The 26,234-nt window shown below is 39.9% G+C and overlaps 2 protein-coding genes across 2 annotated transcripts in view; one reads left to right on the forward strand and one right to left on the reverse strand.

Moving 5' to 3' along the window:
* The window catches only part of IGFBP7 (insulin like growth factor binding protein 7), a 74,762-nt gene extending 59,020 nt beyond the window's left edge, over positions 1–15,742 (forward strand). The window contains exons 2-5 of the mRNA XM_061145877.1: positions 3,794–3,903; positions 13,283–13,399; positions 14,041–14,167; positions 15,477–15,742. Coding sequence (XP_061001860.1) covers positions 3,794–3,903; positions 13,283–13,399; positions 14,041–14,167; positions 15,477–15,496 — 374 coding nt within the window. The 3' untranslated portion in view covers positions 15,497–15,742. The remainder of the gene's footprint in view (positions 1–3,793; positions 3,904–13,282; positions 13,400–14,040; positions 14,168–15,476) is intronic.
* The window catches only part of POLR2B (RNA polymerase II subunit B), a 43,395-nt gene continuing 32,817 nt past the window's right edge, over positions 15,657–26,234 (reverse strand). Inside the window, exons 17-25 of the mRNA XM_061145876.1 lie at positions 24,334–24,430; positions 23,109–23,203; positions 21,862–22,112; positions 21,692–21,781; positions 21,115–21,222; positions 20,126–20,239; positions 19,558–19,718; positions 16,442–16,637; positions 15,657–15,909 (exon numbers count right to left, since the gene is read on the reverse strand). Coding sequence (XP_061001859.1) covers positions 15,820–15,909; positions 16,442–16,637; positions 19,558–19,718; positions 20,126–20,239; positions 21,115–21,222; positions 21,692–21,781; positions 21,862–22,112; positions 23,109–23,203; positions 24,334–24,430 — 1,202 coding nt within the window. The 3' untranslated portion in view covers positions 15,657–15,819. The remainder of the gene's footprint in view (positions 15,910–16,441; positions 16,638–19,557; positions 19,719–20,125; positions 20,240–21,114; positions 21,223–21,691; positions 21,782–21,861; positions 22,113–23,108; positions 23,204–24,333; positions 24,431–26,234) is intronic.

The following is a 26,234-nucleotide window of genomic DNA, read 5'->3' on the forward strand; positions in this document are numbered from 1 at the left end:
CTGACTCTTTCCAGGTACTTTTAAGGTGACACTAACTCACTAAATTGAATTTCACTTTTCTTCCACACTTAGAACTTTCTTCTTCCTTACGACTTTAAGATCCGGCTCTTTCTGTATTTCATTTTCTCTTTCCTCTCCTCCTCCTCTGCCTCCTCCCTTCCTCCCTTCCTTTTCTTCCTCTTTCCCTTCAAGGAATGAATAAAAGGAAGAGATCACCTAAGCTTACCAGGCAAGAATTATGAAAAATAAGGGAGCAATATAATACATTTAGAGAGCTGAGAAAGATCAAATGAAATGGAATAAGAACTAAGTGAGTTGAGAAAGGTAAGAAAGAAACCCAGGTACCAGGAGTACCCTGGTCAGAGGCACTCATCTGAAACAGAAAAGGAGGGAGAGTTGGAAGTGAGGAAGGTCTTGGGATGGATTTTTCCCCACTCCAGCCACCGGACCTCACTGCTGCAGCTTGGTTGCTGCCTGGAGGTCCACGGTGGGGAGGGGAGGAGAGAGGCAGTGGGCAGTTACTCTGTGCAGGATGTCTGCTAGACATATGTTTGAGTGGCTTGAAGTCTTTACTGGAACAAAGACAAGGATAAATAAATAATTGAACCTGAACCTATCTGGGTGTTTGTCCCTATATGTTTAAATAGTCTGTGACTCGTTTTAAATGGAATCCAAACACAGAGCATGATTTAGATGGCAATTTTATTACCCTTGGCTTGGCCTTGAGGACTGATTTTGAGCTTTCTGCCCGAAAATAAGCTCAGAATGAACTAGAAGTTCCTTTATCCTTAAAAACAGAAATAATTCTGGATCTGCTTTGGCCTTCTTGGGAAAAAAAGGCAACATGGAAAGAGAAGTTATTTGGTAAAGAGTCATTCTGTCAGCTGCTCTCGTGAGGTAGGACAGAACCTTCAGGAAATTAATTGTGTGGTACACATGCAATTCAAGGTAATTCAGGCAGTGAAACTGCTTGTCAATGGAATATGTGGGATGGTGGTTCTTCAGAGTGGGGAGGGGTGCGGTGTTGGGTCTGCCACCACATCAGCCCCAAGTGTTTTCACCATCCTTCACTTCCATACAAATCATGTCCACCTGGTGTCTCTGTGGGTCAGCATTTGTTCAGGGATGTTTGAAATAGCAAAGGTTTTCATAAATGTTGTGCAGGGAACTGATCCAAATGGTTCCTCCTTTGCCTCTCCACCCCATCAACTCAACAGGAGTCAGTGAGTAAAACAGATTTTCATGGTATAGAATTCTTGTAGAATTCTAGGCATGGCCTGGTAGCAGAGTTGACAAATTCTGGTCTGAATATTGACTCAGCGCATTCACCTGAGGTTGAATATATATATTCAAAGCATGGGGAGAGAGGGGGTGGGAACTCACAGCATGATTTGTCCTTATCTGAATGCTCTGGGGCTGGTGCTTATTCAAAGTATTTCTGGGTAGCGCTTCCCTTGTGGCTCAACTGGTAAAGAATCCACCAGCAATGTGGGAGATCTGGGTTCACTCCCTGGGTTGGGAAGATACCCTGGAGAAGGAAAAGCTACCCTCTCCAGGATTCTGGCCTAGAGAATTCCATGGACTATATAGTCCATGGGGTCACAAAGAGTTGGACATGACTGAGCAACTTTCACTTAAGATGTTTTTAAAGAAGTTTTGCTCCTCCTGAAATGTTCTGCCTCTTGAAATAAGGAGAGAATTGAAGGGAGATGGATATAATGGATCTAGCCTCCATTCAGTGCTTTAGTTTTAATAGTTATTTCTAAATCATACCATGGTTGTTGGTACAAGGCTAAATGCAATGGAACTGAGTAGAGAGTCCAGAAATAGACTCACATATATATAAGCAATGGATTTACTTCAAAGGCACCACTTACAGGAGGAAAAGGATAGTCTTTTCAACAAATGATGTCAAAGCAGTCAGTTGTCTTTTGGGGAGGGGTGATGAACTTTGACCTCTACTTCCTAGCATACACAACAGTTAATTCAAGATGGACCAAAACCTGAATATGAAAGGTGAACCCATGGAGCTTGTAGAAGAAAACAGGAGATCTTTATGGGCTTGATCTGGGCCCCCCAAAAAAAAATCTAACAGAACACTAAAAGCATCAATCATAAAAGAAAAATTTGATACATTGGACTATATTAAAACTAAGGACATCTTAGCTTTAAAATTAGGCTGTCAGAGAATCCGTAACATGTCTTCAAGACATGGGACAGAAAATCAGGCTAGAATTCTTCCATGTGGGCTCCAGAAACTGCCTTGGCTAAGACCAGTGACCCTGCTCCTTGCTCCGTCTATAGAGAAATGGCTACGAGTTGAAATAAGTGGCTTGTTGCAAGGCTGAGGCACTCGAATCTCACAGGAATCTCGCACTCCCCATGTGGTTTTGCTACGTGAGAGGCAGCTTTGTTCCCGGGCCCCCCCAGTCTCCGAACCCTGGTGCATTCTTCTCAGAACACTCCCTTGAGATCCCCTGAGCTTTGAGGCTGTCCTGCCAAGTCTGTGTGGGAAGGAGGACAGCCTCACAGGGCCCTCAGGCTTGAGCCAGATCCGCTGTGTGGTGTCCAAGTTCTTTGGGTCCCAGGGCCCTAGAGGGAGCCCAAGATGCGGTGAGGCCCAGCCCTGCCCTTTGCGGGGGCCCGGTGTTGGTGAAGACAGACGAGGCGGTGTCGGAAACAGAACCAGCAGTCCACACCCGCTGTGCTCACTGTGCACACGTTTGCCACAGAAATGCCTGAGACCCCTAGCCGAGAGACATGCTTCCTTTCAGATCTAGGCTTTAGAGGGAAGGAAGCAAGAAATATATTTAGAGCTTTCAAAACTATGTTTTGCCTGCTCTTACAAAGGGAAAAAATAAAACTACCCTGAGGGATTTTTTAAAAATCAGCTTTCAGTACTTGAGATGAGTGGGAAAACTCTTACATGCTGTTGTCATTTCCTTTCTGTTTCAAGAAATTAATTGTGGGCTGGAAATAGCCTGTTGCAAGAGGGGAGACTTCGTGCCCTTTGAATGCTGATTATGCCAGAAAACTTTCCAGGCCCCAAGGGAAGGTTGTCCCTTTCCCAGGACTCTGATGCAAGATGTCCTTGCAGTTAGATACTTTATTCAGCTCCAAGACCCAAAGCAGTGGAGAGCTGAAATTCAGAGGGAATAATTAACTCATTCTTTGAAGAAATGGCCTCGAGCTTTGACTTTGGGCCAGGTTTGGTTCTGGAAGGACTGTACTGTCTCCCGGGATTCCAGGCTGCTTCCCTCTAACGTGGACTCTCTCGGGCGCCTGGGGCTGTGCCTGGTGAATTAACAGTGGAGCGCATTTGCAAAAATCTTCTGAGACTTTTTTTTTCCTTCTATTACCCAAAGAGTAAAGATTGGTTGTTGCCCCTCTCTCCAAACAGAAATACTAGTATATAAAAAAAGAAAAACATTAATTATTTTGGGAGTTCACAATATTAATTGGAAAGTTGCAGGTAAGCACAACAGCTGGTAAATTAAAACTCATTTAAGCATGAATCACAGGAGAAGAAAATTTTGTAAGCAGTAAATTTTTCTTCCTAATTGTTTTCTGACTGTCAAAATGTATGCATCACCGAAGTATAGCTTAAAATCCTGCTGGTGGCTGGGGGAAGCTGGTCTGGTCTTTGAAAGTAACTTCAGACAACCAATGGAGGGGACAGTCTCCCAAACATAACCAAGTATTTACTTCTAGTAACACTTGCAGATCTCTACCGTGCTGACGGATGTTAAAGACTATTTAAAAACATGATTTGGCTTTGTGCACCCTTCCCTAGGTCCTTCCATCGTGACGCCCCCCAAGGACATCTGGAATGTCACTGGTGCCCAGGTGTATTTGAGCTGCGAGGTCATTGGAATCCCCACCCCTGTCCTCATCTGGAACAAGGTCAGTGGCGGAGACTTCAGGAAGACACCTTAGACTGACCAATGAGTAGTTACACTGCACGGGAGAGGAATGGCCTAGAATCCTCAGCCAGTCAAAGCTTTCCCACAGTCTTCTAGACACCGGCCCTGTGTCTCATCAAACAACCTCCCTGACCTCCGGAATAGTCCCTCTTTGCTCTTGTTAATAGTCCCCCAGCACCGAGCCTGAGGGGCTGGAGGAGCTGTGATGCTGGGCACACATCCCACCCTCTGAGTGCATGTGTGTATCTCAGTATAACATGGTGCTTAAGATTGTGAGCTCCTCAGGCGGGCTGGCTGAGTTCTCTCTAGGTCAGGGTGTCTCGGCGGCAGCACTGTTGGCATCTTGAGCCAGATGCTTCTTTGCTGCGGGGGCTGCCCTGTGCACTGTATGGAGTTTGCAGCGTCCCTGGCCTCTACCCCCTAGATGCCAGGAGCACATGTGTATTCTCGCATGTGCGTGCACACACACACACGCACACACACACACATCCCACTGTGACAGTTAAAAATGCCTCCAGATGTTATCAAATGTTCCCTGGGGAGAAGGTCACCCTAGCCCTCAGTTTTTCCACTGTGTGATGAACGCAGCTTGGAATTCTTATAAAGATTACATAGGAAGTCGCCCGGCCAAATCACTGGTGCTCAGGCAAAGTTAGCTACTCTTCCTGAAAATGTTTCCCTTTGAAGAGCGTTATCTTGTATATGAGTGTTATCTTCACACATGAAGGACAACAAACTCCTTGCACGCCTGTAGAAGGGACGAGAAAAGATTGGCCAAATCAGGTGATACTGTAACACTTCGCAGTCATAATGTACATTACATTAGTGCCCTTACATTTTGACTTGTTTAAACCTCACAAGTCTGCGGAGTATAAATCATCAAGCTCATGCTAACAAAAGGGAAACCTTGTTTCAGTTGAGAGGCATAGCCAGAAGTCCCTCTTCAGCTGATTTGCTTCTTGAGCAGCTCTGAGGTGGATGACGTCTGTCCTGATTACTTGATTTGGTGTCTGAACAGAGGAGCAACTCCTGGAACTCCAGGAGTGATTGTGGCTCCCGTAGTCAGAACTCTTTCTGTTGCAGGCTGTAGAGACTCACTTCACACTAGTTTAGGGAACAACAACACAACGGGGGTGGGGGAGAGGGATGATTCCAGCCTCAAGGGCATCTGCGTCCGGGCGCCAAGTGGGGTCACAACTCCAACTCTTGGCTGTTTGCTCTCGGTGTAGGGGATCTCGTTTTCTCCTTGTGCTTCAGAAAGATTCCTCCGTGCTATAGGCGATAGTGTCGCCGGCAACTCCAAAGACCCCAGAGGAAAGAGGGTATCACCGTGCTACTTTGTAAAATTCCCAGGGAAGGACTCTGACCCAGGTTGGGTCACCTGCTAACCTCTGGCTCCCCCGTGTGGCCAGAGGGGTGTGGCGCCCTCATGGAGCGGAACAAGGGTGACTCCAGAACCTGCCTGGGGTAGGGGTAGGCAGAGGTGACGGAAGCCGCCCTTTACAGCTGAGATTTCTTTAAACGGAGGGATGAAACTTTACCTCAGTAAACTACTTTTTTAAAGGGAAGGCAGGAGCAGTGACGAGCATAAACTCAACTGGTGGATGTATTCCTCTTGGCCTTCAGTGAAAGCTGCTGGTGCTCCTCATTGCTTATTCGGAGGTTTCTGGTTTGTTCCAGGGGGTGAAGAGGTAAGGAACAACTTTTTCAAAGGATTCTCATGAAAAGCTCTGTGCAGCTCTCTAAGGGTCACACAGTGAGAAGCCAGGGTGACCCAGGCCATGAAAGATCATGAAAGATCTTGACAAGACCCAACATCATGACAGATCTTGGCAGAGAGTAATTCAGTCCTTTCTCTGGCCATCCTTGCAACTAATGTACCCAAACACACGGAGTAAATTAGCCTCAGGAATCTTTTCCTTTAAACTTGGAGATCCTCTGGGATTGATCCCTTGGGTCCCTTGAGGGCTTGTCAACTGGAGGAGTTCTGGGGGAGGGTGGGAATGGATGGAGTGGGAGCGAGGAGAAAGAAACAGAAAAAATTTTTTTCTATAGATTGTCTGAAACAAACAAAAACCCTACTTCCAGGTTCTGCTGATTTTCTTCTGTCTTCATAATGTAATTTGCCACATGCATGACCTAAAGCAGTGTTGTTCAAACTATAGACCGTGACCCATCAGTGAGTCTTGAATTTAATGTAGAGATCACAACCAGTATTTTCTTAAAGACTAAAAAGTAGAACAGAAAATACCTTAAGTAAAGGCACATTTAGTAAAGGTATTTCTTATTTATTTATGTTTGGTTACAGTCTTTGTTGCTGCACGCAGGCTTTCTTTAGTTGCAGTGAGTCGGGGGTTACTCTTTGTTGAGATGCACAGGCTTCTTGGGGTAGCTTCTCTTGTTGGGGAGCACAGGTTCTAGGCACACAGGCTTCAGTAGTTGCAGCACGCAGCCTCAGTACTTATGGCACGCAGCCTCAGTACTTGTGGCACACAGCCTCAGTACTTGTGGCACGCAGCCTCAGTACTTGTGGCGCCCGGATTGTAGTTGCTCTGAGACATATGGGATCTTCCTGGACCAGGGATCCAACCCATGTCCACTGCATTGGCAGGTGGATTCTTATCCACTGTACCACCAGGGAAGTCCTTTAGTAAAGGTATTTCATAAAACTTTTCTTCTGTATATTCCAGATAGCAATGCAAAATGTGTTTCTTACTATGAGCCATGTCAGAGCACTTTGAAAGTCACTGACCTAAAGAATTAAACAGGCCATTTATTTTCTCCTCCACTCCCCTGGTAACCAGACTGTTAAGAAATACAGATTTATACTTAAGATCACCCGTCAAATCCAATTTAAGCATGGAACTTCTTTTTGGACATAAATGAATCTTAGAATCCTCCCTTGTTAAACTGAGGTTCCAAGAAGGTAGCATGTCTTTCTTGCTCAAAGATTCTTAGCAGCAGCAGAACTGACAGGATGACCTCTCTGAGGCCCTTCTGGCTACGAGGACAGTTCTATGGCAGGCCCAGCCTGCTGAGTGGCCTGTGCTATTCTGACCAGTACTTATCGCGTGACCTTAACAAGTCCCATACATATATTTTTTTTCCTCTTTTTTTTAAACGAAACTCCCGGGATTGGCATATATACTACTGTGTATAAAATGGGCTTCCCTGGGGGCTCAGTGAAGAATCCACCTGCAGTGCAGGAGACCTGGGTTCGATCCCTGGGTTGGGAAGACCCCCTGGAGGAGGGCATGGCAACCCGCTCCAGTATTCTTTCCTGGAGAATCCCCATGGACAGAGGAGCCTGGTGGGCCACGGTCCCTGGGTTGCCAAGAGTCGGACACGGCTGAGCGACTCAGCACGGCAGAGCAGTGTGTGTGAAATGGGTAACTGATGCACTGGACAGCACAGGGCATTCTACCCAGTGCCCTGGGGTGAGCTCAGTGGGAAGGAGAGATTAAGGAGAGGGGGTGTATGCACACAGATAGCTAACTCACTTTGCTGCAGTGAAAGGTAACACAACGTTGTAAAGCAACTGTTGTTGTTCACTTGCTAAGCTGTGTTTGACTCTGTGACCCCACGGACCACAGCATGCCAGCCTTCCCTGCCCTCCACTGTCTCCTGGAGTTTGCTCTAGAGTGAGCAGCTATACCCCAATAAAAACTTTTTTATTAAAAAAAAAGAAGGTGAGGGTGGGATGTTCTGAGAGAATAGCACTGAAACAAGTATACTATCAAGGGTGAAACAGATCACCAGCCCAGGTTGGATGCATGAGACGGATGCTCAGGGCTGGTGCACTGGGAAGACCCAGAGGGGTGGGATGGGGAGGGAGGCGGGAGGGGGGATCGGGATGGGGAACACATGTAAATCCATGGCTGATTCATGTCAATGTATGGCAAAAACCACTACAATATTGTAAAGTAATTAGCCTCCAACTAATAAAAATAAATGGAAAAAAAAAAAAAAAAACCCAGCCTACAAAGATTACAAGAGCCATATTTTGAAATGGGGAAATGAACTGAAAAAGCTGTATTTACCTTAACCCTGGTAAGTCAGAGGGATGCTTACAGGGACGGCGAGAGACCAGAATTTCTCCCAAACATTTAGGTGTTTCCAAGATTAAGAGGCTTTCTATTCCATTCTTTTCCTGCCTGAACATTTTTTCAGATTAGGGCTCAGAACCTCTAAGAATATTTTTTTTTCAGTTAAAAAAAAAGAGTGATTGTTAAAGAAGGAGAAACTATCCAAAGATGTTCATAATGTCCTCCCACCTCCTTCCCCTCCTTGAAATAACCAGTATGAACTTTGTATCTTTCTATACCCCATTCATGCCCATATGTATACAGACACATATTCCCAGAGTATGGGTTGAAATGGGAATGAAGTTTGCAATTACTCTTAAATTGTTTTTTTTTTTTTTTTTGAAATTGTTTTTTTCAAGAAATATTTCATGGGCATCCCTCCAAGCCTGCTTCTCAAGGACTACATAATATTCCAACTGTGGGTGTTCCATAATTATTAAACACAATTTCTGTGTTTCTAACTTTTCATCACCTTAAATAAATCACCTGAAACATTTGAGTATACATATCCTACATGCAACTGACTTTTTTCCCTATAGGGACATATTCCCCCAAAGATACATGACTAGGTTAAAAGATTTATTTTAGTCTTAATAGACATCGTCAGAATATTTTCTTTTAAAAAAAACTTTACCACCTGATTTTAATAATTATGAAAATGTTAAACATGTTGGAGGCACTGTACCTTTTGAGAGAACTCCTTAGTACCTTGAATACAATAAACATTATTTCTTATCTGCAATGTCTTATGCATTCTGCTAGTCTCATTGGTTCCTGTCTTCAAGGAGTTCTGTCTTGTTTCTTTTCTTTTTCATTGAAGTGTAGTTGATTTACAATGTTGTGTTAATTTCTGCTGTACGGCAAAGTGATTCAGTTATAGATATATACATTCTCTTTTTTTACATTCTTCTCCATTATGGTTTATCATAGGGTACTGAATATTATTATCTGAGCTATACATAGGACCTTGTTGTTTATCCATGCTATATGCACTAATAGCTTTCATCTGCTGATCCCAGCTTCCCACTGCATCCCTCTGCAAACCCCTCCCCTCTTTACAACCGCAAGTCTGTTCTCTGTCTGTGGGTCTATGTCTGTTTTGTGTTAATAGGTTCATTTCTACCATATTGGAGTCCACATATAAATGATACTATACGGTGTTTGCCTTTCTCCTGATTCACCTCACTTGGTATGATAATCTCTAGATCCGTGTTACTGCAGATGGCGTTATTTTGCTCTTTTTGTGGCTGAGTAGTATCCCACTGTATATAAGTCTATATCTTCTTTATCCATTCATCTGTCAATGGATATTTACTTGTTTCCATGTCTTGGACATTGTGAATAATGCTATGAACATAGGGATGCATGTATCTTTTTGGATTATAGTCTTGTTTGGATATATACCCAGGAGTGGGATTGCTGAATCATAAATTAAAATTCTATTTCTCTGAAGAAACTGCACACTGTTTTCCATAGTGGCTGCACCAACTAACGTTCTCACCAACGATGTAGGAGGGTTCCCTTGTCTCCACATCACATTGGTTATTTGTAGATTTTAATGAAGGCCACTCTGACTGGTGTGAGGTGATACCTACCATTGTAGTTTTGATTCGCATTTCTCTACTAATTAGTGACTTTGAGTATCTTTTCATGTGCCTATTACCATTTGTATTTCTTTAGAGAAATGTCTATTTAGGTCTTACCACGTTTCTACTGAATTGGGGGTTTTTTTTGTTGTTATTAAGTTGTATGAACTGTTTGTATATATTTTGTGTATGGTGAGAGGGTATATTCTAAATTCATTGATTTACGTGTGGCTATCCAGCTTTCCCAATACCACTTGTTGAGGAGGCTGTCTTTCACATTGTATATTTTTGCCTCCTGTGTCAAATACTAACCAACCACAGGTGTGTGGGTTTATTTCTGTGCTCTATCTGTTCCATTGATCCATGTCTGTTTGTGTCAATATCTGTAGCTTTGCAGTGTTGTCTGAAGCCTTGGAGGCTTATGCCTCCTGCTTTTTCTTCAAGACTGGGTCTTGTATGGTTCCATATAAATTGAGGATTACTTGTTCTAGTTCTGTGAAAAATAGGTAATTTTTCTGTATCATGGGTAATTTGATAGGGATTGCATTCAATCTGTTGATTGCTTTGGGTAGTATGGCCATTTTAACAATATTAATTCCTCCAGTCCAAGAACATGAGTGAGTGAAAGTTGTTCAGTCGTGTCTGACTCTTTTCCACTTCATGGACTATGTAGCCTGCCAGGCTCCTCTGTCCGTCGAGTTCTCCAGGCAAGAATACTGGAGTGGGTAACCATTCCCTTCTCCAGGGGACCTTTCCATGTCCTTGAATCATCTTCAGTTTTCTTTATTAATGCTTTACAGTTCTCAGAATATGTCTTTCTCATCCTTGCCCAGGTTCATTTCTAAGTGTTTTATTTTGGGGGGTGCAATATTTTTTTTTTTTTTTGCATTCCCTTTCAGTATTTCATTGTTAATGTCAAGAAATGTTACTGGTTTCTGTATGTTACTCTTGTATCCTGCTGAATTCATTTATCAGTGCTAGTAGTTTTATGGAATTGTGAGGGGTTTCTATATATAGAATCATGCCATCTGAATATAATGACAATTTTACCTCTTCCCTTCCACTTGGATTATCTTTTCTTTCTCTTGTCTGATTGCTGTGGTGCTCTATATTCATTTTAACAGTTCACCCTCCCCGCCAGCAATGTATGGGTGTCATTTCCCTGCATACTCACCAGCACTGAATATTACCCCTTTTTAGTTTTTGTTAATGATGAGTAGAAGTATCATTATTGCTTTTATTTCCTTGACTACATTGAAAATATTTTCACATTTAGATTTTCTTTTTATATGAATTACCTGTTTGTAGCCTTTACTCATTTCTCCACGGGGTCGATTCTTATTATCATTTTGTGGTTTTTTTGCACATTCAGGATAATGACCCTTTGTCATGTATTACAGATTTTTTTCCTAGACAACCATTTTGTCTTTTGTTTACAGTGGCTGTGGGGCTGAAAATTGTAATAGTTACAGATTCTATTTCATCTTAAAGTTCTGAAACTTCACCAGAAAGGCACAGCAAATATGTTCTAAGCTGCATAAAAGATCCCTGAAATTCAGTGAATGCTTGACGTTTATCAACCTGTAGGAATCAGACTAATGCATCATTCTGCCGTCATTGGCACCTTTTTCTTAGTTATTGCTCGCTGCAGCTGAAATACAACTGGAGAGGGCTGAGGTGACTTCCTGGGTCTCCCCCTTCTGGTTCTCCTAGTTGAGTCTGTGGTGAGCAGTGACTTCTAGGCGGTTTTTTCTGCTGTACAAACCTCCAGTCCATGGCACATATGTAGAACTTCTGTCAGCCCAGCCTGCATCTTTTTCTCAAACTGAAAATGTATTTATCAACAAGTTCCCCTTACGTAAGTGATGCGGTAAAGGAGTTTGCTGTAAAAGAATTTCCCGTGTAAAAATTGTTTGTATTTCTTCTGTGTTTTCTACATGGTATAAAACTTTTACAATCTGCTAATTAAATATGAGTTTTGTTGAATATAGGTATTTATTTTACAATCAAGTACTTAAAAGTTTCTTGGTACAGAGTGAGTCATTAATTGGCAGAGAACGCTGTTTCCTGAGAGCTACATGAGCTGAGGACAAACAGCTCAGCTGCCAAGATTCACTATCTGATGCAGTAGTGTTTTTCTGTTTTTGGTCACATACAAAACCCTTAAAGAATTCTGAATATCAAGACCAGAGACATATTACTTTAACCACTGAATCAAATTAATACTTAAAACCATTATTTAAAATCATTTTTAAGTAACTGCTTCAGAATCTGCATTAGTGTAAACCATTTCTGCCAGCTACCTGGGGAAGGGAAGGGAAGAAGAGGCCTACTAAATGTATCTGCCTTTATAAAATTCATTTGCGAAAAATACTCAGATACCTAGTTTTCTCTAATAGTGGCAAAATGGGGACTTTCAGGGGGAAAAAAAGCAAACAGGTGAAAACCAGCCACTCCAGATCAGTAACGCCTAGGGTTTTTTTTTAACAGAGTAGGAGTTAGCCTAGATTCCACACGGTTTGCAGAGTGCCAATCCCGCTGTCATGAAGCAGAAAATAAAAGGGTGGTTTTGATGCTGAGACAACAGTTTAGTAACTGTTTGGTGCCAGTGGGCTCACAAGTAAGAGAAGCAAATCTGATGTAAAGTGTCAAAAAAAAGTAGGTACTGTGGTCTAACTCAAGATTTGCTTAATTATAAGAGGAAAGGAAAACTACCTATTTGAGAATGTAAATCCATCTTTCTAATTACAAAGGTTAATAACAATAAACATCAACCTAATTCTTAAAGATGGCCTGGGATGGAAATAAACATTGCCTCATGTATTCTTTAATATATATTTTTAAACCTATTGTTATCACAAGCCTGAAAATATTTATATTCTGTGTCTCAACAATTCTGCTTCTAGAAATTTATGCTAAATGTATACATATGGAGAGGTTATGGGCAAATTTTATTGTTTTGTGAATCTTTATATATTTTCCAAAGTTTATATGATGAACAGATATTAAGTTTGCCTTTTTAAAAAATGAGAGGAGGAAAGTAGAAGTATTCACTAGTGGCCTCAAGCCAAGGAAACTGAGTTTTTTCTTCCTCTTTCTGAATCTCATCAGGACATGCACAGGTATATGCAGCAAGTTTTGTTGTAAGAGAACAATGACGGCTTGTACTTGACAGGCATTTTTGCTCTCAGGCCTTTTAGTAAATCATTTGATGAACAAACCCTCAGCCCTCTGAACAGAGTAATGGAATCGGCTTTGGACTCGTTATTTTCTATTGATGAGGCTGTTAGGGAAGAGCTGCAGGAGTTGCGCTCTTACACAAGGTCCCAAGTGTCAGACCTAAGACGGCGACGGTTTGTCAAAATGGCATATGGCAAACAAGGCCCAACGCTGACAAGCAAATTTACAAGGGTTTGAATGACGGCAGCCAGTGGCAGAAAGTACGAGTTCATATTCCCCAAGCATGCAAAAAAACACATTAATTTTAAATACACAAGCTTAGAGGAAGGAATAAAAGAGAATGTATATTCTACGTATGTAGGAGAGAGTAATATGGAAACTTCTAGGTTTAATCCAGTTAGAAATTCTGATGTATACCCTGTGCAATTCTAGAAATACTGGCCACTTCCAAGTTGATGATTCAGTGCAGAGAGCTGACTGTTCCCCCGCCTCCCTGCTTTTTTTGCAGGTAAAAAGGGGTCACTATGGAGTTCAAAGAACAGAACTCTTGCCTGGCGACCGAGACAATCTGGCCATCCAGACCCGGGGCGGTCCAGAGAAGCATGAAGTCACTGGCTGGGTGCTGGTGAGTACCAAGCTGACAAGTGCTTCACCCTTAGAATTAAGACACAGCAAACCGGCTGGAGGTGCCAGTGTCCTGCCAGGCTCGAAGCATTCGCCTGCTCCTCCACATCTCTTTAGAACAGTCTGACCACAGAGCAGCTTTCTCTTTCGGAGGAAACAGACAAAAAACAAACAGCTGGAGTTTATTAGGATGTTTTGGAAACGACCAAATAAATGAGAACAAATTTTTGCCCCCTAGGAGTTCAAAGCAAAAGGGAACTAAATGACCCAAGCCTTAATAAGTTATTAATTCTACTTGATCTTTGATAGCCATGGACATGCAAGGCTAGTGTCCCTAGTTCTTAGATTACATACCCTACACCAGGGTCTCCCTCAAACAAGTATATGTGCACCTATCCTGTTTTTAACCTATGCAGTGTGATCTAAAGTTGTCCATCGCTTTTTCTCATAGTAGGAATCCTCCTGGCAGAGCATTTGATAGCTACATAATTACTCCTAGCACAGGACTAGTACTATTTCTAGCAGCATCTTTGCCATGAACCCCCTTGGTCATGTTAGGAAACTTATGAAATTGACTTAATTGAGGCCACTGGAAAAAGATGACCACCACAGAGAAACTGAAGATCTTTTTTTCTTTCACAGGTATCTCCTCTTAGTAAGGAAGACGCCGGAGAATATGAGTGCCATGCATCCAACTCCCAAGGACAGGCTTCAGCATCAGCAAAAATTACAGTGGTTGATGCCTTACATGAAATACCAGTGAAAAAAGGTAGCTAATAAATCTCATAAGCATTTAAAAATGACTGGTGCTTTTGTTTGGGCTTCCCTATGGCTCAGGCAGTAAAAAATCTGCCTGCAATGTGGGAGACCTGGGTTTGATCCCTGGGTTGGGAAGATCCCCTGGAGAAGGGAATGGCAACCCATTCCAGTACTCTTGCCTGGAGAATCTCATGGGCAGAGGAGCCTGGTGGGCTATAGTCCATGGGGTCGCACAAGAGTCAAATACGACTGAGCGATTAACATTTGTTTCCTTAGTGCTTCTGTTTAATAAAGCACAAAACCAAGTATAAAAGTATCAGACAGCTCTTAATGAAATTCTGTTGATGTTAGGAATCCACAAGGGAATGGCATTAAGTATGTAATCAAAATTTAGAGTGCATGGCTCCAAGAGAACATTCAGTGGTTGATGGAATGCTATTATGACTTAGATGCTTTCACTTTATCTTACATGTAAGAGTCAAAACTCAAACCTGATTAGAATGGTTTATATTTTCCATAACTTTCTATCTTCACCACATTTTCCTTGATGTTGTGACTATTAGATTCCCGTTTAAAAGGAAGTGATTTGTAGACAATTCTGGTCCTTCACTTTGAGCTTTTGTAAGAAAAAAACCTGAAAGAGTATATTGGCAGGTATTCAATTCTGTTCTGCCTCTATCCACTTCACTGTCAATGAGAGTCATGCTACTTTCCATTTATATAGTTCTGTTAGACTGATGTCTGAACTGGTTTTTTCTTAAGCCAAAAATAAAAACAAAATTTATTGTGAGCATTTGTAAAAACCATTCCACTGTGTGGACCACTCAGCTGTGGTATGAAAGGAAGAAATATGAAGTAAAGATGTGTTTGGTCAGATTCTTTTCAGCCAAGATGTGTAAAGCCAAGTGATGGAACAAACAGCAGTAGCTCAGAGGCATGTTTGAGCCTCAGCTCTGCCATTGATTATTCCACTTTCAATTCTGAATAAGAACTGGAAGACAAAGGAAAGTTCCTTAGTGTCTCTCTAGCTTATCTTGCTCACCTATGAAATGTGCTTCTCCCAGTTCTATAAGGTCCCTCTCTTACAGATGGACCAGTACAACAAAATCACCTTCCACATCTAAAAATCATATACAGGTAGTTCAAATGCAAAGAGCACTCCCACCATCCACCGTTACCAATTTATCCTCACACATTCTTTATCCCCACATTTTAACATCTTCATTTATTTGGAAATACTACACTACCTCAAAATTAGAAAATCAAACCATATCCATATGTGTAACTAATTTTTATCTTTCTTTTTTTTTTTTAAACAGGTGAAGGTGCTGAGCTGTAAACCTGCAGAATGTATTAGTCTGCACAGCTAAAAGTAGTCGTGGGGAACTACAGCCCCTGTTCTTGCCTAGTAACCAGTTTCTTCTCATCCAGTCCACTAACACTTTAGCTATATTCACTGATTTTACACAGTGAAATACAAAATTAAGATAACACACCAAGACTATCTACAAAAATTTATTGTCTATTTACAAAAGAAAAGCATGCATATCATTAAACAAAACAAATAAAAGTGTGTTTTCTCACAGCGCAGTACATTTTTGTTTTTAAAAAAATTTTTTAAGCTGTATCATAGAAACAAGACACAAAGATGTTTTAAAAGAGCTAAACACTCATCATTCGAGGTGCAATGCTCATCGACATGAGCTCCTGAAACAGCAGTTTGCACGCATAAGGCATTCGAACCAAAGAGATCTGGGGAAGGAGAAAAAAGAGGCAATTAGCAAAGCTGTACTGAAGCAACTCCACTTCCCTACCCCCCCGGAAAAGCCACAGACTTGGTACTAGAGATGATGAACAAATGAGTGGGCTGCTAACACTCATCCTATCACCTTGGCCTATGGTGGCTTTTTCTCCTAACAGGCTTTGGTATTTTACCCTTTCTGTCAGACTTAATTTATATTCACCCTTCTCAATGAAAAGGTGTTTTTTTTTTTTTTTAAAAAAAAAAAAAAAAAAAACTCATTGTTTAAAATTCCTTGTACAAGACCTTATTATTTCCAAAAGATGAACAGCTTAGAGAAATTACCACGCTAAAACTTAAACTAGTTTTTAGAAAAACCGAACCAATATCTTTTTCTTCATTTAAAACCAGGAATCTTATAGAAAAATGCTACCAAAATTGTGAAAACACCAATCTGTTCACCACACTAAATCTGCCTGGATGATTAGGCAAACATGGTTATGTCCTGAATAGATAATAACTGACAGGAATGTCTGTACATACCTGGGTTTTATTTCGGCAGCCCCTGCATTCATATGTATGGGTCCTGGTGTTAGCAATTGCCATTATTCCACAAAGATTGCAAACATGAACCTGATACGGATCTGATGCCTCAAACAATCTTTCCCTTAAAAACTGAGCTGCTCCATGGGCAATCTGACAGTCTCGTTCCATTTCTCCAAAACGCAGGCCACCATCACTATTATGGGAAAAAACAACAGGCTATTTTGTACTGATTTTCTATTATCAGTACCACTTTGACTAATGGCAAGTATAAAAAGTAACATTAGTAAAGAATGAGAACTAGACTCCAATTTTTCTACTCTTGTATTCTGTCAACATGGTTAGGAGGCTAAGAAGTCTACCAACTATTTGATGTGCATTAGAAGGTCCCCAAACAGAGTAAACACATTAGTTTCTTAAGTATAGCATATACTTTTTCAAATAAAATACAATGACATACAGAATAAAATCTTGTAAGATTATCATTTAACTTATTCAAATTCATCTGTATGCTAAAAATTTAATAATAAAAGTTAATCTAAATAAAGTAGCTTCTCCATGAATGAGACTCCCAAGCAATCAAACCTGAAACAATAAATGCACATTGGCACAAGTAATGGAAAGAACAGGTGAATCAGTTACAGGTTTCCCCAGCTTAGTAAGTGAAATGAAATGCATTGTTCTGCTGGCCAGGCAAGTAGATGGTGATGACTTCCTTAATGTTCTTCTATATAAAAGATAATGATATTACCAAAAACAAAACACTTGGTCAGCTTTATAGGATTCTAAGTAACCTACTCATCATTTTGAAAACTGGTAAATAAAAGGAAAGAATCAAGCATTTATCATGTCTTTTACTATATGAACTATGTCAGCAGGTAACCAGATGATGAAACAAAATTTCTCTCTATGAAAGTGTTTCAGCTGATAAATGAAGGAATGATAAAATTAGAATCTCATCAGTCTGCAGTCCCTATTTAATTAAAGGTTTTAGGTAATGAACATTAATGATCATTAATAGCTACTAAAGTCACAAAAGAGAAACAACCAGACATGGAAAGTGTACAATTTTGAATACTGCCTTTTAAGTATTACTATTAAAGAACACAAACCCTTCAACTCATCAAGGCTCTAGATCCAATTAGCTATTTACAAGAAATAGGCACACATAGCCCAGGAATGCAATCAACAAAAATCCAGACTGTGAGAGGGAATTCCCTGGCAGTCCAGTGGTTAGGACTTGGCGCTTTCATTGCTGGCGCCCAGGTTCAACCTCTGGTTGGAGAACTAAGATCCCACAATTCAAAAAATCCAGTCTGTGAGAAACCCTCCATGACAAACAATCCAACAAATAAAGTGCAAGGAAAAAAAGTCGAAGGGTAACCCATAGATTAAGGAAAAAAACTTGAGATGTATCAATCAACTGCAAAGCATGGACCTTATTTGTATCCTAATTGAAACCAACAAACGTTTTTTTAAAAACTATGCAACTGTCAAGGAAATCTGAACACTAGATATTTAATAATATTAAGGAAATACTGTGATTGCTTTTATAACTTTCCTTTTATTTTTTTTTTCCTTTTTTAAAAATTTTATTTTATTTTTTTTCCAATTATTTTTATTAGTTGGAGGCAAATTACTTTACAATATTGTAATGGTTTTTGCCACACACTGACATGAATCAGCCATGGATTTCCATGTGTTCCCCATCCCGATCCCCCCTCCCACCTCCCTCCCCACCCCATCCCTCCTCTTTTAAAGCAGGAGTTCTGAGAGTGTGGTCTGTGGACTCTGGAGGGTGAACTCTGCTTTTACAATAACACTAATGACACATTTGCTTCTTTCACTGTATTGACACTTGCACTGACAGTTGCAAAAGTAACAGCACAACCGCTGGCACCTGAACCCCTCAGGTGGGCAGAACCGTCCTTGACTAGCAATCACATTCTCCAGTGTATCTGAAGGTGAGAAAACCAGTTTTATATAAAGAGTGTCATTAATGAAGCAGTGAAAAAAAATGATTAGTTTTATTCAACTTTGACCCCTGAGTACCTAGTTTTAACTCTGATAAAATGAGTTCTCATAAGGCACTTTAGGTGTATACTAAAGATGGTGGTCTTGAAGTAAAGTGCTTGCACAATTCTGAACTGGTCACTTTTATCACGGAATATGTTTTATACTTGAAAAAACAGCTGACACCAATTATGTTAATCTGCCAACATTAGCACCAACTATGTTAATTCAGCCTTAAGATATTTGGCAGACATTTTTTTCACTCAAGGAAAACAATTTTAAATATTTGTTGTAAATTATTAAAAATTGAGTTTTCAATCAAAAAGGAGAATTTAGAAAAAGAAAACCTCTATCCAACACTCTGAGCTTGATAACTTCCCAACACTTAAAAACTTTCTGATGACATGGTGGTGATATTCACAAATGTGAAATTTTTTTTGGTATAATGAAATGTGACAACATGTAAAAATCTACACAACTCAATGAAAATATTTTCCAAATAACCAATTACGAGACTATGAAACTATGTAAGTATAAAAGATACAATCAAAGTACAAGACAGGTCAATGGATTTCAATATAAAAGATTCACTTAAGTGGTTCCAGATTCTACATCACAACTAACCTTTCAGAAAGTATAACTTGTCACTCTAGTGCAGCATCAAAAAAAATCCATAATCACCTGAAAATTACTAAAATATTCTTCCCTTCCAACCATAAGTCTGTGTGAGGTCACATAGTTAATTATAAAAAATAAAATCCTGCAATGGATTAAATGCAGAAGCAAACACAAGAATCAAGAATCTAGCTATCTTCTCATGAACCAGTTCATTAAGAAGATTTGCAAAAAGATAAACCAATGTCACTTATCACTATATTTATCTGGAAAATATTTTTCACTTAAAATGTTATTCATGTTAATGTATAATGATTTGTTACTATTATTTTTTAAACCATAAATATTTTAAACCTTTCTCGGTTTTAATTTCTAACATGATAAATATCAAAAGATACCAGCTCCCACACAAAACCCTTTTGGGATCCTGTAATCAAGAAATAGGAGAACGATTCTTTTATATAAGATCAATGATGCAGCTCTCTTACCGAGATCTACCCTCCATCGGCTGTCTATTAAGAATCTGAATAGGACCCCGAGCACGAGAATGAATCTTATCATCCACCATATGCTTCAAACGCTGGTAATAAGTAGGGCCAATAAAAATCTGTGATGTGATTTTTCGACCAGTGAATCCATTGTATAAAACCTGAAACAAGCAGATTTTGAAGTACAGACTTAAAATTATTAAACAAGTTCAAAGAATATATGTACATATACTATACATTCCATTTCTATACAAATTAAAACAGACTAAAATAATCTATGCTATAAAAGGAGTAATTACCTTGGGGTTGGGGTATGAAGGTAGTGACTGGAAGGGGACACAAGAGAGCATCAGGCAGAAAAGGATTCTGATCATTTTCTTTTCAAGATCTGGGTGCCAGTCACACCTTTCACTTTGTGAAAATTTATCAACCTGAACATTTATGGTTTATGTATATATTTGAAGTATGTGGTATACTTCAATGAAGGATTTATTTTTTTAAGAATGAAATAACACATGTGCAAAAAAAGAGTATACTTAACAAATTACCAATGTAAAAGCAAACATACCTCATTTCCTCTGAGATGGTAGCCATAATCAGATAAAAGATTAGAAATCTTCTGCACATTAACAGCATCATTGAATGGAGTGGCATCACCAATTTCACCCTTGTTAGCTGATACCTTTAAAAAGAAAAGTAATGTTTGGTTGCTTCCTTCTGTCTCTCTTTAGAAGTCTATGTTAATACAAATATAGTCAGGTTAAAAAAAAAACCTTTCTAAGAAAGGGAAGATTGGGGTCATGGAATTGAGGTCACCATGATAAGGAGCATTCCAGCTCACTTCTACTCCTGGCTTCTGGATATCTTTGAATATGTCCTATTAACACTGTCACTGACTCACCTACTTTGGTGTTCCAAGAACTGAATTAAAATTGTGCAAGAATGCAAAAAAAAAAGGGAAGATTTTGAACGTAAGATTACAAATTAACTTAAATATCTATGTTATAGAAAGCTGTAACATCATAAGGTGCATTTTATTAGCATGTTACATAAAATGGAACAAACTACCTATTAAGCCTTCAATTAGGAAGCTCTCTGTGAGACCACATACAAAAAGAATGTGACTCTCAATACTTCCTATGACTCAAGGAAGATGACATTTTAATCCTTAAAACCAAGCCATCCATGTGTTAAGCTGTAGCTACTCCACCTTAATAAGATCCTTAAAAATAGAAAACCTCCACTGAAAGACACATGCATAGCTAATATCACAGCTATAAAACCATTAGGGTCACAATGAACTAACCATCACTTATAAGGAAGAACCAATCAAAAGAATAACCATACATTCAAAGACTGTATATAGTAAATTTTTAGTCGTAACTTTGCAAATTTTTGCAAAAAGAAAGACAGACATAATCAAACCAATTTAAAAGCAGGAAAGTAAGTGTCACACTGGCTTTTTCCACAGTCCCCTGGCTCAGAAAGAGAGAAATCACCTAACACTTTGGAAGAAACATCAATTTGAGACCTATATCTGTAAAGAAAATCTCTTACCTTCCCTTGAAGACATTCAATCAAGTGACCAATGGTCATACGAGAGGGGATGGCATGGGGATTTATGATGATATCGGGGGTGATACCTTCACAGGTGAAAGGCATATCCTATAAAGGAATTTTTTAAAAGACACTTTAAAAACTTAAATCTCTTAGCTACAGAACTAGAACCAACTCCCCTTCATCTGAATTTTTCTATGTCCTAAACTCTGTTCAACATAGTATGCATGCTAAATTGCTTCAGTCATGTCTGACTCTGCAACTCTATGGACTATAGCCTGCCAGGCGCCTCTGTCCATGGGACTCTCCAAGCAAGAATACTAAAGTGGGTTGCCACGCCCTCCTCCAGGGGATCTTCCTAATCCGGGATCGAACCTGCAGCTCCTATGTCTCCTGCACTGGCAAGCGGGTCCTTTACCACTAGTGCCTGGGAAGCCCTCAACATAGATATTCACCTACTTGTTCATCACTACAATTAAAAGTAAAGCCTTTAACTGCCTCTGGACTCTTAAGTTAAAGCACATTTTAATAAAATGATCAATAAAACTGTGAGTCAGAGGTGATGAAAGATACCTACCTCCTGTCTATACTGAATACCACAAGTACCCTTTTGACCATGTCGACTAGCAAATTTGTCTCCAATCTGTGGAATTCTAACAGAGCGTACCTGAATTCACATAAAAATAAGTTAGTTAGGTCATTCTGGTTTACTTTCTATAAACAACTATATGACAAAGCTACACTTACCCTTATTTTACAAAACTTGTATCCTTCTTGGTTGAGCGTTACCATGACCTGATCCACGATGCCCGTCTCACTGGTCCTGAGGAAAGTGCTGCAGTCTCTCTTTGTATAGCGTCTGTTAGTGCCCTCCAATTCATCTTCATTTTCAGGCAAGGTGACTGTTTTGCCTATAATAACGTCATCTCCTGAGACACGGACTCCAGGAGCTATCAAACCATCATCATCCAGCTTGTCATAAATAGCATGTCTCATACCTGAGAAGAAAGAGAATTTTCTGAAATGTAATACCATAAAGAAAAGTATTTAAAATGTCACATAATCCCTCTCTCAAAAACATTAAAAAGCAAATATATACATCAGTTTTAACCAGAGAGAAGTTCATAGGAATGTCTAACACATGTTACTATAACATGCCCTTATTCCAAACATTATAAACGATTCTGAACTTTAAAAAAAAGCATTGGACTGAGTACTGGAAAATCACGATTCTCCATTTGCTAAGTGACTTTGAATAAATGTGTTGCCATCTTTTGCTCCCTATATTACATGAGAAAGAGTTATCTATGTCCTCTATACAAAATCTCCCACAGAAAACTTGAATCTAAACTGTAACCTTAACTCCATGGAAAATCAGTTCACTACTACATAGAAGCACCCACAGGAAACGGGAATACAACAACAATTTACTTCATGCAATACTATTAGAGGCCAAAACTGTAGCAGATATTCCCTGGGAACATCCCATCCATCCCAAAAGCTGTATACAGCTTATAAATGTCTGTAAAAATAGTAACTAGAAAATAAATGTGAGGTTTTCAGAAGAAACAAAGCTGTAGACATTCTCTCATTATTTATCTGCTAAATATATACATATACTGTGGCCAGACAAACACTATAGTCACATCAGAATGTGAAGAGGGGAGGAAGTTCCCGTGCAAATACATAAACTAAGGGAAAGGGCATGGTACAAGTGAGAATGAGGCTGGGTGTGTCCCATGCAATTACATGGCCTCTCTACTTTCCTAAATCCCTTCCTCAATGCAGGACCTAGCAGAATAGAAGAACTATAGCAAGCCCACTCCAGATGTAAAGACTTCTGGCAAATATATCTATTTCCTTAAACATAAGCTCTAAGAATGACAAGCAAACATACTCCCACACTGCAAAAAGGAGGGTGAGAAGACAAAACCCAGAAAAACTAATCAGGAGTTAACTTTGAATTCCATAATTTCACTGTCAGTATCACTTACCCTGGCAAGTTTCACGTGTAGGCTTCTCAAAAACTTCTTCTTGATCAAAGCCTTTTTTAGATTCCTGTTCTTTGTATGATCGATAGAAAACAGACCTAAAAATGCATGGTTCTAAAGTGAACTTTATTTTCCTTTAATACAACAACTGAGAACATACCAATAATTTTTACTTAGTTGATATCTGGTAATTTTAACCATAGCAATTAAACTATGAATCTAAGACAGGAGTTAACTGTATGAAGGGTCAAACTTAAGTCCTAAGAGCTATTACACAGGTCACCCATGTAACATTTGATCCTTAACACAGCTTGAACTGTGAGAATAGGAAAACTAAGTCCAACCCTTGACCTAAAATAAGAATCCCTTCCGTAACAACCCTCATAGATGGTCACCCAGGATCTGCCCCAGTATTTCTAGTGAGAAATTTATGATATTAAGCTATAATGTCCACCTCTGGTCTAATATCCTCTGACAACTATACAGAAAAAAATCTATCCTCTCTTCTAAATTCTCAGTTTTTTAACCAATTTTCACATGCCATGGATTTGTGATTAATGTTTGACAATAAACTGAATAACAGAAAATAAGGCTGAAAAAGAAAGCATACTATAATTTTAACAGTAGTTAATTTAAGGGCCCTAAAACTCTTAGGTTTATCTTTATTCCTTCTTTAGATACTTCTGTATTATCTAAATGCAAATATTTATTGGCTTACAAAAAAAGGTGGGGGGGGGGGGGGTGGCACTAAAATATTAGTGCCTGAAAATACTGATACAAGCAGCAACGTCTTTAGCTGCTCAGGACCTTCAGTCGAGCCTCCCACTTTCTGGAGCAGGACACTGATTTCACCACTTTAACCTCCATACAGGCAACCATACAACACCTGTGTCTGACAGGTATACACAAAGTTTTATGAATGGAGACAAGATTACCTATCTTAACAAAAAAATTTCCCTGCTGTCAGATCAAAATTTCTTCTCGCCTGACATTCAAAACCACCAAAAACTTTGGACACACACAAGTCATACCTTTTTTTCTTTCTGGCTGGACCACATGATACGTGGGACCTTAGTTCCCCAACCAGGGGAACCATGCCCCCTGCACTGGAGGCACCCTGGACCCCCAGGGACGTTCCCACACCTGTTTTTAAAAATTTTCTTTAAAAAATTAAAATATTAGTATTTCCACTATATCTGTATTTTGGAAACTGTTATAAATAGCTGACCTGAAAAAGCCTCGGTCTACAGCTGAACGATTCATGATAACAGAGTCTTCTTGATTATATCCAGTGTATGATGCAATGGCTACAATTGAGTTGATACCTGTAGTATATTCAATAGCAAACATTAAAGCATCACATGAGAAACAAAGAAAACTCACCTCTTTCTTTTAAATCTATCTTATTTAACTATATTTACTACAAATATTTTCACCATGGTAACTGTCAAAGTCTACTCCTCCTGGAAAAAGCAATCTGTGAGAAAACTACTCTGATGGTTAAATGTCTAATATAAGCAAATCCTAATAGTAGTCACTCCCAATGACTTTCTAGTCAGTGATTATATACATGTAACCGCATATTTATAAAGTCCCTCCCCCAAAGAGGTTTCATGATTCTCACCACAACCCTGTGCCGTAAACAAGGCAAGTATTATTATTTGCATTATTAGAAAGATCTAACAAAATAAAGCTTATCCATGATGTCAAAGTTAATAGGCAACAGAGTCGAGTCCAAGTCTCCTGACAAGTCTGACCCGGCGCCGCCCTGCTCCTCTCTCCGCAGCCTGCTCTGCGCCTAGAGCCTCTCCCTACACTACAAAGAAAAGGGGTAGCATCTTTCTACCTCCATTTCACTTAGTTGCTACTGCCAAAACTACTTCTGATGAGAACTTAAGACTTAAAATATCAAGTACTGACAAACAAAACTGATAAACCTTTAGCCACACTCATCAAGAAAAAAAGGGTGAGGGCACAAATCAAAAATTAGATATGAAAACAGACGAGCTACAACTGATACCACATAAATACAAGGAGTCAGAAGAGATTAGTGCAAGTGACTATACACCAATAAAACGAACCACCGAGAAGAAATGGACAAATTCTTAGAAAAAGACTGAACCAGGGAGAACTAGAAAATATAAACAGATGAATCACAAGTACTAAAATTGAAGCTGTGATTTAAAAATTTCCAACAAACAAAAGAGTAGGACCAGATGGCTACAGAGGTGAAGTCTATCAAACACTTAGAGAAGAATTAAGACCTATCCTCCTGAAACTATTCCAAATAGTTGCAGAGGACAGAACACTGCTAAACTCCTTCTATGAGACCATCATGACCCTGATATCAAAACCAGAGAAAGATACCACAAAAAGAAAATTACAGGCCAGTCTGCCTGTATGAACACAGACACAAAACACAGTATGAATGCAGACACAAAATCCTCAACAAGATATTAGCAAACTAAAGAAAAAACAAAAACAAGAGTTACCACATAATCCAGCAATTCCACTCCTGGGCATACATCCAGAAAAGATGAAAACGCGACTTCAAAAAGATACATGCACCCCAATGTTCACAACTGCAGTATTTGTAATAGCTAAGGTATGGAAGCAACGTAAGTGTCCATCAACATGGTCAAGCTGTATAACGCAGAGAAAGCACATAAAGATGCAGGATCCTCAAGGTAGGGGGGTCTGAAGATAGACGACAACTTGCAGAAATCCCAGGGTCCTGGGAGACGTGATGTGCTCCTACTGCTACGGAAGCCAGAAGCGGGACTTACGTGACATTTATGACCCATGGAATGGGCAGGACGTCCCTGGCACATCCTCACGACATACGTGCTCCCTACGGCCCTCCCTCCTGCCCAGGTGACACAGCCGGTAGTTGCTAAACGGTCTTGGCCCTTGCAGGGCCTTCCTTCTCTGCTGTGACAACCCGACAGCCCACACACGCTACACCCACTACACCCCAGGAAGCAACCCCCTCCATCCTACAACCTTCATCCAAGGTATGCAGGCAAGTCTGAAAGATCAGCTAAATTTAGCTAAAAACAGTAAACTTCTGAATTTTACTTCTAATCCTTTCTTCTTAGCTTAAACGCCCCAAATCAAAACACAGTGTAG

Source organism: Dama dama, chromosome 6 (genome assembly GCF_033118175.1).
Source record: "Dama dama isolate Ldn47 chromosome 6, ASM3311817v1, whole genome shotgun sequence".
NCBI classification, from domain to species: domain Eukaryota; kingdom Metazoa; phylum Chordata; class Mammalia; order Artiodactyla; family Cervidae; genus Dama; species Dama dama.